The sequence below is a fragment of the Bos mutus genome, chromosome 3, assembly GCF_027580195.1.
Source record: "Bos mutus isolate GX-2022 chromosome 3, NWIPB_WYAK_1.1, whole genome shotgun sequence".
NCBI classification, from domain to species: Eukaryota; Metazoa; Chordata; class Mammalia; order Artiodactyla; family Bovidae; genus Bos; species Bos mutus.
Genome location: NC_091619.1, coordinates 95,386,205 through 95,401,948, shown reverse-complemented (window position 1 = coordinate 95,401,948; position 15,744 = coordinate 95,386,205). Strand labels below are relative to the sequence as shown.

Genomic DNA, 15,744 nt, shown 5'->3' with positions numbered 1-15,744 from the left:
CAGAGAACTCATGGCTGGGACTTCTGAAGACAGGATCCAAACCTCATCAATTCAGGCTCTGCCAACTCAGGATTGACTGTTCTGTCCTGCACGCTCACTGGCCTGTCACAGGAGGCAAAAGGAACAATCTAAGTGTAAAAGCAATGGGAAATCATTGACGCCTACACTGAAAGTCACCTTCTGCATCATGTCCACAGCATTTGGTGAGCATGGAAGTGTAACTTTGGACAAAGCTTGTGGGCAGATCCTCAGCTATTTAAGAGGAAATTTATTCTCAGTTTCAAATATTGCCAGGCACTTTAGAAGGCACATGTCTTTTTACTTAGGAAACATTCTTGCTCCTTTATTAAAGCAGGACTTCTAATGAGCCTACTAGACTGGTGTTATTCAAAACTGGCCTGGTGTGTGGTGTGCATATTCAGTCATAACCAACTCTTTGCAACCCCCTGGACTGTAGCCAGCTAAGCTCCTCTGTCCATGGGATTTCCCAGGCAAGAATACTGGAGTGGGTTGCCATTTCCTACCCAGGGAATCTTGCCAACCCAGGGATAGAACCCGTATCTTCTGCATTGGCAGGTGGATTCTTTACCATTGAGCCACGGGGGCAGATATTGGCAGTACTGTTAAAATACATGTTTCCAGCTCTATCCCAGATCTACTGAATCCAGCTCTCTAAACCAAAGCCCAGGAATCTGTATTTTAAGTACCTCAGCAAATTCTTAAGATTGGGCAAGTTTGGGAAATTCCCTGCTACATGAAATGAACTTGAGCTTTGTGTATGTATTTGAATGTAATGAAACTGTAGATCCCCATGAATGGTACTGTCATTTCCCATCTCTCCAAATGGCTTGAATTAATGAGACCAATTTCCATTGATTGGTTACTAATGTTGGGACTCTCCTAAACATGCTCTGAGATTACATGGCTAGATTCTCAGCCCAGACCATAATATTCCACTCAGCTTTCAGTGGCAATCAAAGGGCAGATTTTGCCTAGATCTGGATTCTGACTCAGCTCCACCACTGACAAGTCTGAGACCCTGGCCAAAAAGTTATTTAACCTTTTCTGAGTCTATTTCCTCTTTTGTATGAATATAAGAACAGTGGCCCTGCCTTCATATAAGAGTCACAGTGCATCAGGTGTACAATAGGTGCTCAAAAAGTCTCAGTCTAACTAGGGTATAAAAACACCTGCCCCACCCATCCAGATTTCCCATCAGAAACAGCTCGTAAGACCTTTCTTGTCACATCCATGTCTGATTTTATTCTGCCTTACAAGCTAAGGATCAATAACATCTGCATGGCTCTTTGAGACTCATTTCCCAGATATTAGCCAGCTCCTTTTCCAGATATTACCCAGATTACTTTCCACAACAGTGCTGAGTTAGGAATCATTACCTCCACTTTAGAAGAAATGAGCTCCAGAAGGGTCAAGTGACCTTCTGAAGAGTGGTAAAGTCAAGACGTGAACTCAGACCCCACAGTCTCTCACAACCCTGCTCTGTCTCTGATGTATAAGCTGTACATTACCTAAAGCACTTCCACGTCACAGCATTTTAAACATGTATTTCCATGACTCTTGCCACACTGTCAACCTAAAAGTACCTTTCAGCAGGTATCATATCATATTGGTCTTTGTAGGGAAATGCATGGAGGCTTTCAGTGTTTGTCATGCTTAGGGAGCAAAGGGGATAAGCTCAAATATGATGTATGCTTTTCCCAAGCCTCTCATGCATTCCACATTACTAATGCCCAAGCTGCCCCCGCCATTTAAATGAACACATCTTAATAACAAGAATTTACTGAATTCTATTAAGTGTCACAAACTCTGCTCACTTAATCAATTAACTTATGCTAGACACTTAGAACAGTCCTGGCACATATTAAGTATCTGTTATTGTTGTTATTATTATTTAATTATTCACAGAGCCTGTGTGGTATGCATTATTTTCCTCATTGTACTGGCAAGGACTTTGAGAAGTTAAGTGCATGGTTCAAGATCACATTGCTAGTCTGTGGAGAGCTGGGAAAACACCATAAAAGGAAATTCACACTTATACAACCTATTAGCAAGCATATAATATTTCATGTTAGAGAGAATTATTTTATGTACTAAAATAAAACTTCTCATAAAGGTAGCCACATCCACTATTCACCCTAGTGACCCTGAGCCTTTGCTTACAGACCACCAATGACCTAACGGTTTAGTAGATAAAGCATTAGAGAAACCAGACGCCAAAGTTTTCCAACCAATGTCTAAAAGTCAATAACCAGAAATGACTGCCAATATTTATTGAGCAGCACACACACACACACATATATATGTGTGCATGTGTATATATATGTGTGTGTGTGTGTGTGTGTGTGTTGCTCAGCTGTGCCCGACTCTTTGCAACCCCATGGATTATATACATTCCACGGAATTCTCCAGGCCAAAATAGTCAAGTGGGTAGCCGTTCGCTTCTCCAGGGGATCCTCCCAACCCAGGGATGGAACCCAGGTTTCCCACATTGCAGGTGGATTCTTTACCGGCTGAGCCACCAGGGAAGCCCGATGCTGACTTCATAGGCACAGGCATTACAGAAAGGAAGTGTCAATCAACAGGAAGATCAAATGTGGTTTGCTTGATTGTGCACCAGGCACTTTAGAGATGCAGGTACTGAATGAGATACAAATTACGCAACTTGAAAGATCACTTGAGATACAAGATAGGATAAATGAAGTGACACCAGGTGATGTTGCCTCCAACTTCCTGAAGGTGACCCTGAACCACATCTAAATTACCATCCCCTCACACTCTTTTACAGATTGACTCAAATTATCAGGGGAGCTGAGTCTCAGATCACATTGAGGGAGAGGTGACTGGACCTAGATCTGTCCTCTGAGGTAAGAGAAAGTAATCTGCTTCAAGACAGCCCTTCAGATCTGCAGACAGAAGTTACATCCATTATGAATTTTCTTTCCTTCAGCCTGAATGTTCTGCCCCTCAAAGGACACTGGTCATGTCCATTGTACACTTAATATCCCTCCTTAAATAAATGAGGATAAAGATTGTCTACAGCAAAGAATTAATGAAGCTTTATTATAGAACAAAATAGAGGAACAAAGATAGAAGTCCTTGAATGGTAAAAATATCAGCTCAAATTCTTGGCCGAGTGATAGGCAACTCAGAGTCACTTCATCCCCTTCCAAAAGGACAGGATTTTCACCATCCCCGGAACAACTCTGGTGCCAGGTTGCTGCCTGAATCTCAGCAAATCCATCTGCGGTCTTTGGAGTGAGAAGTCCAAGTTCAGAACAGGCCGGCTGACCCCAGAACCCTACTGGCTCCTGGCCCGCACACCACCATGCATGGTGGGGTCTGATCTGGACAACACCATCGCCCGCAAATCACACGCCAAGCAAGGAAAACGAGAAGGCTTTATGAAAAATCCAAAGTTTATTGCAAATTGTATTTTGCTTCCCTTCGTTCTTCATTTTTACAGGATTTATTGATATCCATGATTTTTTCACAGATGTACTTGTTGACTTTGGAGAGTCTCTGTGCAATTTCAGTTTCATCCACAGTTTCTTGTGCTATTCTGTCGTACAAACACTCTAGACAGGGAAAAGAAACAAGAAGGCCAAGGATTAATGGTGCATTCAAGTACATATCTTTACGGAAGAGAAAGGAAAATGTGCCTCCTGACATACTTCCAAAGTACCAATTCACATAACTGGCACAGCTGCCTTTTAAAATTTTCAACACAAAATGTACTGAGAAAAAGAGATCTACACTGTAAATTTATACTTTAAAAATAAAGATACAATGCCTATGTGCCCACTCCCCTGGTTAATGGGGTCCCTCTGAAGCTCCCAGACACTCCTCCCCCATCCTACCCTCTCCTTGTCCTCACCAGAGGTAACTGCTCTCCTGAATTTCTTTTTCATGTTAACACATATGCACACATCTTTATGCAGATGGTGACTGCAGCCATGAAATTAAAAGACACTTGCTCCTTGGAAGAAAAGCTATGACAAACTTAGATAGCATATTAAAAAGCAGAGACATTACTTTGCCAACAAAGGTCTGTCTAGTCAAAGCTATGGTTTCTCCAGTAGTCATGTATGGATGTGAGAGTTGGACTATAAAGAAAGCTGAACACAGAAGAATTGATGCTTTTGAACTGTAGTGTTGGAGAAGACTCTTGAGAGTCCCTTGAACTGCAAGGAGATCAAACAAGTCCATCCTAAAGGAAATCAGTCCTGAATATTCACTGGAAGGACTGATGCTGAAGCTGAAACTCAATACTTTGGCCACCAGATGCGAAGAACTGATTCATTGAAAAAGACACTGATGCTGGGAAAGATTGAAGTCAGGAGGAGAAGGGGACGACAGAGGATGAGATGGTTGGACGGCATCACCGACTTGATGGACGTGAGTTTGAGTAAGCTCTGGGAGTTGGTGATGGACAGGGAAGCCTGGTGTGCTGCAGTCCATGGGGTCACAGAGTCGGACATGACTGAGTGACTGACACATCTTTAAATAACGTATCATCTACTCTTCCCGTTTTGAACGTTTTACAAGTGTCTCCCTACTCTGTATATCCATCTGACTTTCTTTTTTTCCACTCAGTGTTGAGAGCTACCCATGCTGAAGTGTGAGTGCAGCTGCAGGTCATTTCTTTTCACTGATGAGTAGTGTTCTATTGTCCGACTAATCCACCACTGACTGACCCACTTTACTGTCAGTGAATACTTGGATTGTTTGCTGTGTTCTGCAATTACAGGCACTTAGGCTGTGTGTCCTGGGGCAGACGGACAGGAAATGCCCAGTACGGGCCTTGGCTGGACCTGCCCACTGTTACAGTGTATGCATACTGAATTCTGAAGGCTTCCTGGTGGCTCAGCGGCTCAGCTGGTAAAGAATCAACCTGCTGACGCAAGAGACGTGGGTTCCATCCCTGGACTGGGAAGTCCCCCTGGACTAGGAAATGGCAACCCACTTCAGTATTCTTGCTGGGAAAATTCTATGAATAGAGGAGCCTGGTGGACTACAGCCCATGGGGTCACAAAGTCGGACATGACTGAGTGTGCACAGACACACACACACAGCCCATGTCACCCCATGGGCTGTAGCCCACCAGGTTCCTCTGTTCATAGAATTTTCCTGGCAAGAATACTGGAGTGGGTTGCCACTGAACCACCAGGAAGCCCTCAAAGTTCAGTATGCATACATCTTAACTGATCGTTAAGGTTTCGGCCACCTGGTGGGTGTGAAGTGGTACCTCAGGAAGGTGATCACTAATGAGGCTGAGGACGGCCACTTGCACTGACTTGGCCATTTGCCGAGATGAGGCAGAGAGTGAGCCCCAGACGGGACCTGACTGGAACCTGATGGTGGCCTACTTCCTAGCCCGGGGACCTGAGGCAAATCATTGCCCTAGATTCCTCACCTACTCAACAAGGATAAGAAACCACATGTGATCTTTTTTAAGGCTGCCATGAAGGATGTGATACAAACATTTTGCAATTTGCAAGATTTTGTCACACTGTAAGGAACACTATACCTGTATGGGGTTGTCCTAGTTATTTTATGTATATGCCGTTGTTTGCTCCCAGGGCCTAGCACAGTGCTTGGCACGGGGGCAAGAGGAAGTAAATGCCTGTTAAATGAATAAATGGGGGCATGAATGTTTTTCTAAGGAAACCCGAGGGGACATGATAATTCTGCACATAAGGGGACTACGGCTGTGCGTGGGAATGAACCACTGGGTATGTAGTCCTGAGCAAGATTTTTAACTTTGTTGTACCTGATCCTCCTTGTCTATAAAACAGGAATGGCAACCCAGTCTCGAGGAACTGCTATGCAGGATGAGCAAAGTCTTCCCTGGAGGAGGAGATGGCAACCCACTCCAGTATTCTTGCTTAGAAAATTCCATGGACAGAGGAGCCTGGTGGGCTACAGTCCACGGGGTTACAAAGAGTCAGACAGGCCTGGGCACACACGCATGCACACACACAAAGTCTTGTCTACCAGGCCAGTGCACAGCAGGCAATCCAGTCAGTGGTGCAGAGTGTCAACACCAGCAGAAACCACGGAGACTAACTTGTGCTAACTCCTCCACCCACGTGAGACAAGACCGAAGCCTGGAGAGCAGGTAAGTGTGGGCATGATCCCCCGCGGTCTCTGCACTGAGCCCTTCCCTGGGGACACAGCCAGCCTGCCTCCTGCTGCCACTCAGGCTGCGGGTGTGTGTGCTACAGGCCTTCTTTCTCTGAAGCACGTCTCCTCCCTATGGAGAAGGGTTTAGAAGCTTTCAGCTGACCTTCACTGCTTCCTGACCAACGTGCACTTTGTCTCGTGCTGGCCCTTCCACGGGGACTGAGACGAGAAGGCAGGTAGCCTTGTCTCACCAGTCCTACCTCTGCTGACTCCATTTCCCGCCCCGCTCCAGGCTGGCCCACAAATCAGTCTTTGCTCATCTCCTCCCCAATTACCTTGGCCTCATCCTTCACCTGACTAAACCCTGCTCATTCTTCTAGATTCATTCATCTTGGAATCTCCCAGGTTGAGCCAGAGACCCCACTCTGCCTGCATTCTTGGTGCTCCCTGACACATCTGGCTTGTTCCCTATCAAATCCCTGACCGCAGTCTAATAAAATTGTGACCACACTGTCTCTCCTACAGACTAGAACCCCCTGGGGGTGCCCTCTCCAGCCCTGGGCCAGGGTAAGGCAGACAATTGCAGTGATGTTGCTGGAACCTGAACCAAATGAGGGGTGTGTCCTGCGCAGAGGACTGTCTCTAAGTTCAGGGGCTCGAATCTGGCTCTAAACCTAGTTGCTGGGCCACCTTGAGTGGGAAACTCTCTGGGTCTCAGTCTCACGGTCTGAAAGCAGGTCAAATCCGATCATCTAAGGAGATTCTTCCAGCTCCAGGGCTCTAGTTCTCTGGAAGGTAACAGGGTAGGTGAAGAGGAAAAGGAGAGAGGAGGGGCAGGGGAGTGGGTGTGCTGGCCCCGAGAGGCCCCTGCATGAGTCAGAGAAGAGGCAGATGGAGGAAGGTTTTCAGCGGCCTCCACAGAATACCAATCACTCTCGTTTCCTGGGGGTAAGAGCACTGAATGGCCCCCGAGGTTGATTAAAAGGCTTTCATTAGGCTCCAGATATTAATCACCTGCAGTTGCCGGGAATGTCTCCCTCTGCGAGGGAGCATTTGAGATTATTGCTTAATTAACAAAGTGTATAACAGCGTTAATGTGTCCTATTAAAAAAGTTATAAAAATTAACCAGAACTCAATGTTGTGGCTCATTTGAAAACTCAGACAGTCTGCAAAAGGTCACTTGACCTTAATAAGGGTTTAACTGTCATTCTGGAGCCTGTCATTACAGTGAGACACCCCTCCAGCCCTCCTGCTCTCACCTTTCTAAAGTGATGTCCGTGTTCACCCCATTCCCCGGCTACCTGGTGAAGAGCGACTTTCAAACCAAAGAGAAGAAAAAATCCTCACCAACCCTGTGAGCACCAAGGCTTTTGTCATTTTGACATGTCCAATGTGCGTAAATGCGGTAAAGTCTTACAGAACAAACAATCTCAGTCCAGAAGACAGCCTGCATGGGAAGAACCAGTCAAAGGCAACCTTAAATAATTAGGCTAAAAACGGTGCGTGCATGCTGCGATGGGAGACAGACTTTAAGCCTGCTGGGCTGTAGCTAAAACAACAACAACAACAACCAACAAACTGAACTGTACATCTGTAAGACAAGAAACCCCTGGAGACCCAGGGAAGCCTGAAAGCGCACTTCAGCTCAGCTCTGGTCGAACCAGATGTATGGCCTTGGGTAAGTCAATTTCCCTCTTATTCCCTGGTATGGCAAGTATTATGGGCTCTAAAGGGTTATTTGACCAGGTACCTAGGAGGCAAAGATACAGACAGAAGAGGACAGAGGCAGGCACAGGGTGCCCTAGGACTCACAACAGAAGTGTCCCCTACCCTGAGAGGTCAGGGAAGGCCTCCTGCAGGAAGGTTCTCCTAAGCACCCTTGGGCAGTGAGTAACAGCTGGCTGGGCAAAGCAGCACAGGGGTTAGGTGGGCAGTCTGACCTATGCTTCTGGTGCCAGACATAGCATCTGCAAATTCCCTAACGTGAGAGAGGACAAGGCTTGTTGGAACACAGAGGCTCATTATAGTAAGACCTTAACAGTTCAAGGGAATATGCTAAAAAAAATAAGCTGGAGCTCCAGGCCAGGGGCCAGATTATGAAGGTGCTTTTATGACACGTTAAAAAGCTTCCTAGGTGACTCTGCCGCTGCTGCTAAGTTGCTTCAGTCATGTCCGACTCTGTGCGACCCCATAGACAGCAGCCCACCAGGCTCCCCCGTCCCTGGGATTCTCCAGGCAAGAACACTGGAGTGGGTTGCCATTTCCTTCTCCAATGCATGAAAGTGAAAAGTGAAAGTGAAGTCGCTCAGTCGTGTCGGACTCTTCACGACCCCATGGACTACAGCCCACCAGCCTCCTCCACCCATGGGATTCTCCAAGCAAGAGTTCCTGGATTGGGAAGACGCCCTGAGTAGGAAATGGCAACTTGCTCCAGTATTGTTGCCTAGAAAATTCCATGGACAGAAGAGCCTGGTGGGCTACAGTCCATGGAGTCTCAAAGACTGAGCATATATAAGAAGTTTACCCTTTAATAATGGGCACCAGGTGTCAGGGTGGTGGTAACAGGATCATACTTGGTTTTAGAATGATCACTCTGATTAAATATAAAGCAGCTGGGGTAAGGCAGGGGAGAAAAGAAAGCGGCAATGGGTATGGAGAGAAGTAGATGGTTTAAAAGGTATTTAGGGGCAGAACTGATGGGGAGTGAGCTGAACAAGGACTGCGGAATGAGGCATCCCTGGGTTCCTGGCAGGTGGTGGTGTGTCCTTCATCATGACTGTGAACACACAGGGCAGAGGCTCTGGGGTGAAGGAAGAGGCGAGCAGTGAGGGGTGTAGATGTGCAGATGTCATGTGGACATCTGGGAGGAGGTGACCAGTGGCACCCAAATGCATGGATCAGGAACCTCAAAGTGTAAACTGAGGTCAAATATATATTTGCCATCAGTCACTGATTCAACAAATATTATTAAGCACTTACAACATACTGGCCCTGAGCAAGTTCTCATAAAGCTCATATTCTCATGGGGGTGGGGAAGAAAGACAGTCATCAAGCAAATAAATAAATAAGAAATGCACTGCAGACTTTAGGGAGGGTGATGTGTTAAAAGAGTGATGGCAAGGCTACTTCATCAGCTTGGACAGTTGGAAGTCAAGGACGTGGACTCGGAAGTCAAGGCCTCTCTGAATGACATGGAGGCAGAGTGTGCAGATCAGAGGAAGTGGGGACAGGAATGAACTGGGAGAGGGCCTCAGCGGTTAGAGAGCAGTGGGAACTGGGAGGTGTGGTGTGAGACGAGGCCGGAGGGGTCACCGGAGGCGGATCATCAGGCAGCAGCCAAGATGATGAGTGTGGATTTCAACTCTGGACCGTGTGCACGCCAGGGGCAATGGGAACCAAGGGGAGTGAGAGCAGCAGAGGGCAGCTTTGTAGAGGGAGAGGGAGGAGGCTGGAGACGGAGGAGAGGGCAGGGGGAGAGGAGCCCACAATGGGGACGAGAAGCCACAGGCAGGAGGAGACTTGAGGGGGCAGGATGGGTTTCTCAGTAAAGGAAGAGCGGTCACACAGGCTGGGGAGGAGGTGGAGTCCTGCCTGCCTGGAGTGAAGAGGAGCCGGAGGAAAGCTTGGCAAGGACAGATTAAGCAGAGGGCTGGAGCGGAAGCCAGACGAGACGGCAGGGGCATTGCTAGTGCACATGGGCAGTGAGTGTCGACAACTCTTTCAGGAAACCTGGATGTGAAAAGGAAGACATGGCAGCAGCTGGGTGATGTAGGTGGCCCCTTGGGAGTGTTTCGCTTGCTTCCATAAGAAATGAGTGATCAAAGCATATTTAAGCTGGGAAGGAACCAACTGAGTGGAAGGAATAACGTACTCAGGAAGGTAGGTGGGCTGAAATTTAGAAAGAGAGAATGACCAGTCCCAAATAAGACAAGGAAACTCTTCTTTTGGACATGAGGCATAAAACTGGGCGGGGGTGGGGGGGTGGGGGGCGGTCCAGGTAAGTTTGTAGATATGGTGGATCGAAGCTGTGGGATTTATTTTTCTTTTCTCTGTGAAGGAGGAGACAAGGCCATCTTTTGAAAAAAGAGATGTGGACTTGCACGGGAAAAGTAGAGAAGCTTTAAAGAGGGTTTGGAAAATTGAGGAGTGGATGAGTGAGGGAAACTTGGAGGGCGTGGCCTGTGGGGCTGAAGACAGTAAGTCTGTAATGGCCTCAAGCCATACGGCTAAGGTGTTTTCTTCTAGATTGTCCCTTAGTAATGGGGACCAAACCAGATACAAAGAACATCATGTGAATGGGGTCCAAAGCACATACAAAATGTCTCTGGGTCCACTGGGCTGCCGGGGCAAGGGCTACGATCCGCCCTTACAGGTGGATACATCAAGCGCCTACCTCATGTGAGTGCTGCACGGGGCTTGCGGAAACAAGAGTAAACAGAACTGGGGACAGCTCAGAGTTAGGGCAAGGCAGGGCTGGGGCTCAACCTCAAGCTTATTGACATTCCTTTCCAATTTCCGCTTTCCATCGCCTCTCACTGGGAGCAGGCGGGAGGGGCCTGAAAGTTGACAAGCACTGAACGATCGTGAACTTCAATGATATGACCGTCACGAAGTCATGCCAGCCCTACAGTGCAGCTCAGCAAGGAAGGGAAACTTGTTTTCACAACTCAGGAGTAACAATGACCAAACTATCAGCCAAGCAGCCCTCTTAACCATCTGAGAGGTAAGTTTTCAGCTGAGGGCACTGGACTTGGGGGGAAAGTGGTTCACAAGAAACCGTGTGAAGAGTCGATCAGGGGACGGCTTGCAGGTCTCAGTGTGGCGTTTTTTCAGCCCTCCCTGACTGAGCTCACAGTGTGTCAGGCCCTGTATGAGGCACGGAGGACGGGGAGGTGAGTTTGACACGGTCACACTAACGTCTGAAGCAGACACGTGGCAGATGACTTTATACCATGGCGTGACAGCGACAGTCGGTCACTGGGAGGCACCAGGGACCTGCTGAGTCACATTCCAACAAGTGTAACAGAATCAGAGGTCGGCCACCCCTTGGGGAGGCAGGGCTGTGTCCCCAGGAAGGACTCTTTCTCAGGATGACCTCCTAAATTAGGCTCCATCATTTCAGACAGTGGGCAGACTACAGGTTACCTCTGCTTGTCTAAAAATAAGTGTCTGCCTAAATCAATTAACCATGAATCAGCCATCCAGGGAGGCAGCTGAGCTTCAGAACAAACCCCAGATCAGAGTCAGCCAGGTGGGTTTCAATCCAGGCTCTGAAACTTCATAGCCACGACTTCCAGTTGGTCACCTAATCTCTCTGTGTCTTGAGATCTGGACCTCCAAAATATATCCTACAATTGTCCATTTTTCTCTGTCTCCACTGCTCTGACCTCAGTCTATGGCACCACTGCATCAGCCTCTTGACTGGCTCCCATTCAGTCCCTCCCACTGAAGACTCCATATCATCTTTCTCCTGCAAGAAGAGTAAGTCAAGCTACTCATCGTGGCCTTCATGGCCCAAGACCATCCCTTGCCCACCACCCTGGCCTCAGTCTCCCTGCACTCATGACTCTGCAGCTGGCTGGGGCTTCTTCACCCCTTGAGCATGTTGGCCTTTGAACCTGTTATTTATTCTGCCTCTTTCACGCCCCCTCAGAATCACATAGGACTGCCTCTTCCACATCCAGTTCCCAGCTCGAAACCACCTCTTTGAACAGGTCTTCTCCACCCACCCCAGCTAACACAGCTACTGTCTCACTCAGATATACATCACAGCCTTTCATCAATACCTGAAATTATCTGATTTGTTTGTGGACATATTTGTGCCTGCTCCACAATCTGGTACAAGGCCTATTCTAAATGCACACACTGACTGGTTGAGTCTTACTTTCTTCATCAAAACCTGGCAGCTGGACACTTAGAGACTAGTGGGTAGGAGCACAGCTTCTGAAGTCAGCCCTCCTGGCTAGGACTCCTGGCTCTAGTCCTAAAACTGTGTGATGTGGGTAAGTCACTTAACATCTATGTGTCCAGTTTCCACATCAAAAACAGGGATAATATTAGCAGTCAACAGAAGGGAGAGTTATGTGTTATGAAGATTAAATGAGTTAATATGGACCTGAAATATCCTGCTGCTGCTGCTGCTAAGTAGCTTTAGTTGTGTCCGACTCTGTGCGACCCCATAGACGGCAGCCCACCAGGCTCCGCCTGTCCCTGGGATTCTCCAGGCAAGAACACTGGAGTGGGTTGCCATTTCCTTCTCCAATGCATGAAAGTGAAAAGTGAAAGTGAAATCGCTCAGTCGTATCTGACTCTTAGCGACCCCATGGACTGCAGCCTACCAGGCTCCTCCATCCATGGGATTTTCCAGGCAAGAGTACTGGAGTGGGGTGCCATTGCCTTCACCTGAAATATCCTAAGTGCTCAGAATAATTAACGATTATTATATTCTCTCTGCTCCCGTGTACTTTCCTGTCTCTGTAATTTGCATTACCTGTACCGTAACTAGCTTTTCTGTGTTCACCTTCGGCATGAGACTCTGAGCTCCTTGCAGATGGAGACTGTGTCTTAGCCCTTTCTAAGTCCTCCATACACAGTAGAGTCTGGTAAAGAATAAGAGCTTAGTAAACAGATGGAGAATAGGTGGGAGAGATAGAAGAGAGAAAGAAGGAAGAGGAAAGAAAGAGGAGAAAGGAAGGCAGGAGGGAAGGAAAATGAGAGTCCAGGTTAGAGCCCTACCTTTGGGGAAACAGGCAAAGAGACAGGGAGTCTCTCCAAACCCTCCCAAACCCCAGAAAAGAAGCTCAGTCTAGCAATCGTTGGCTGGTCTTCATCTCACTAAGTGCTCCAGGCACGAGGCTAGGACCCCCAGGAGCTGGTGTCTGAGCCTTGACCTTCACTTGCTCTACAGAGCAGCCTCCTTTCCCAATCCCACACCTCTGTCCCAAGTACCTCTCTTTAAACATCTGCGTCCCCAGGTCTGGTGGACCCTTCAAGGCCTGCTTCAGTGACCCACTTCGCAGGGACCCTCCCTGATTTTCCAGCTAGGGGTCTCCTGGCCTCCTGAGAACCCCCTTCTGTGCCTCTCGCATGTGAGCTCCTTGAACCGCACGTGTGTCTACAGCTCATCTGCCTTGTTAATGTGAGCTTGCCCAGGACCAGGTCCGTATCTGCTCCTGTGTTCCTGTGCCCAGGCCAGGGCCTGGCACGGGGAGGCTTCAGCAGGTGTGTTGAACTGAAACGTGCCCCGTGCATTCCTGCCAGGGTTGAGGGCAGGATCTCAGTCACTGCATCTCCAGTGCAGGACTCACCTCTGACGATGCTTAGTTTGTGAGGCGAGAGGGGTGGCTTAGGGACTGCATCTTTCTTTTTTTTTGTGGCAACTCCTGTGACGCTTCTGTTCTTCAGAACATCTGTTCCCCAAATCATGACTGCCAAGTTCTTCGTGTACTTGGAATCTCCTTGGGTGACTTGCAGCTGGTGCCATTTCTCCTCATCAACCCAAATCCCGCTTCCCAGATGGACCTGAAAGGGATAAGAACGCAAGCGAGCACCTGTTTAGTCGGACAGGATGGCAGCGGGAAGCTTTTCCTGTCCTTTAAAAGACAGTGCTGCACAACTACAAGAGATCTGCTCCATAAATACTAACTACCTTTCTTTCAGGGAAATAAAAATACGCATTTACTGAACACCCGTAATGCGCCAGGCCTTATGCTAGTGCTTTATATTTACTCTCTCAGATCTTCACAGCAACCCTGGAAGGAAGGTGCTGGGACTCTATTTTCATTTCAGGTAGAAAAGCCAGGTTGGGAGAGGTGCAGCCACTTTTGAAAAGTCACTCAACTATGAAGTTGCAGAGTGCATTTATGTTGTCCGGGTGGGGCTCTCTAGGTGACTCCAGGGTACAGCCGGGTGTGGCAGCCACAGCCGCTGGAGTGGGGAGGGAAACTGCCCAGGTCCTGCCACTAGCGGAGTGTGTATGCATGTTCTTTCTGTCTCTGGCTTCAGCTTCGGGGAGCTGAGCAGGGAGAGTTAGATTTCAGCTAAGTTCTTTCTGGCTCAGAAAACCTATGATTTTAACAAATTAAACACAACCACTGTGTCCCTGGTCTGATTCTGATGGCACACAGAACAAAACACAACCTTCTGCTCCTTATAAGGGAAGCGCTCAAAGTTTCAGAGTAGAGTCCATAAACGCAGATGTCCCAGAATAATCTAGCAAGGAGCTTTGAGATTTCCTTTTCCTTTCTGGCTCTTTTAACAACTTAAAAACCATTTGCTGATGTTAATCATTTAAAAATGAAGTTCTGACTTTGACCTTGCCATTCATGCTGTGTTTCTACCGAGTCCACGGAGGGTGGATGTGGCCTCTGTGGGGACAGTGGGAGAGGCAGCCACTGATGAGTTAAATTTCCTGAGAGGACTGGAAAGTCCCTGCCAAGGTCCTTGTCTTCAGAGACTGTCAGTCGTGGACCTTGCATGGTCAGGAGATATCCTGGGAGAGTCCTGGTCTGAGAGACACCCCGACTGACGGCAGACTGGCAGGACTCAGGATTCAGAGATATCTGAAGAGCTCTCTGCTGAAGATCGACTTGGAAAGCACAGTGAGCATGCACAGATGGGCAGACAGGTCAACCAGCAACGCTTCTTCCTTCACCAATTACTGGCATTTTCAGACCATGAACAAGAAAAAACAGAGCAACACAGCCCACCCACGAATGTCAGTAGGTAAACAATCTAACATTGCCACATCCACTTCACTTCCTTTTGCTCAAATGATCATTCAGACCTCTGCAGGCACCATATCAGATAACCAGATCCACCTGGCCTCCCTGTGCTGCAAACCTCGTGCTGCAACTCTGCTCACACAGCTTAGGAAGATAAGCAGCCCTTGAGTGGGATGTGGTGGCCTGGGGCCACTGGGCAACATCCACCCAAGGTCGAGTCTGGCCTTCTCTCTGCAGCCTGAACTGCAGGTGGGCAGTCTGTGTTCCAGATCAGGCCTGCTGGCGACTAGCTCCCTCCTGCTCCCTGTGGGACCCCAAGTCACCTCCCTGGATGACTCTGTGGCTACCCATGCAAGCGCCCTGAGATAGGAGAAAACAAGGGATGTGAATTAGATTAAACACTGAAAGAGAAACCCTTGGAGATGGAGGGCAACTTCCATTTTCCAAAGGTCTTTGCTCTTTTCTACTCAAGCCTTGTTTTCCTACAACCTTTCAATTTGTTGTTCTTTAAAGAGAGGTGGTAGTCATCTTGGTCAATGTTCTTCTACAAGAGAAAGGGGACACTAATATTTCTTTGAGTACCCATTATGAACTAGGTATTCCACTCTTAGTTATAAACATAATGACCTTAAGGGATGGAAATAAGTAGAAATATTTACAGACAGGGACAGAGATTCAGAAGGACTAATTAATTTTCCTAAGACATACTATTAGAAAATTTTGGAATCAAGGTTCAACTCTAAACCTGTATGACCCTGCAGCCCACACTCTCGTGGCCTCCTGCTGCTGCCAGTGTCATGGTGGTGCTGACGTGGTGGAAACACAGCAGATTTATGTTCATCTGGCTTTCCTCCTGGGCCTCCCTCTGCACCTGCC

At 47.9% G+C, this 15,744-nt stretch overlaps 2 protein-coding genes across 3 annotated transcripts in view; both read right to left on the bottom strand.

The window, feature by feature from the left end:
- AGBL4 (AGBL carboxypeptidase 4) overlaps positions 1-15,744 on the bottom strand; it is a 1,467,493-nt gene that overhangs the window by 201,061 nt on the left and 1,250,688 nt on the right. The gene's annotated exons all lie outside the window — the stretch shown is intronic.
- Positions 3,065-15,744, bottom strand: part of BEND5 (BEN domain containing 5) — a 50,084-nt gene continuing 37,404 nt past the window's right edge. For both annotated transcript variants that reach the window (XM_070364863.1, XM_014477919.2), the window contains 2 exons: positions 13,453-13,666; positions 3,065-3,596 (listed from right to left, as the gene is read on the bottom strand). In XM_070364863.1, coding sequence (XP_070220964.1) covers positions 3,439-3,596; positions 13,453-13,666 — 372 coding nt within the window. In that variant the 3' untranslated portion in view covers positions 3,065-3,438. The remainder of the gene's footprint in view (positions 3,597-13,452; positions 13,667-15,744) is intronic.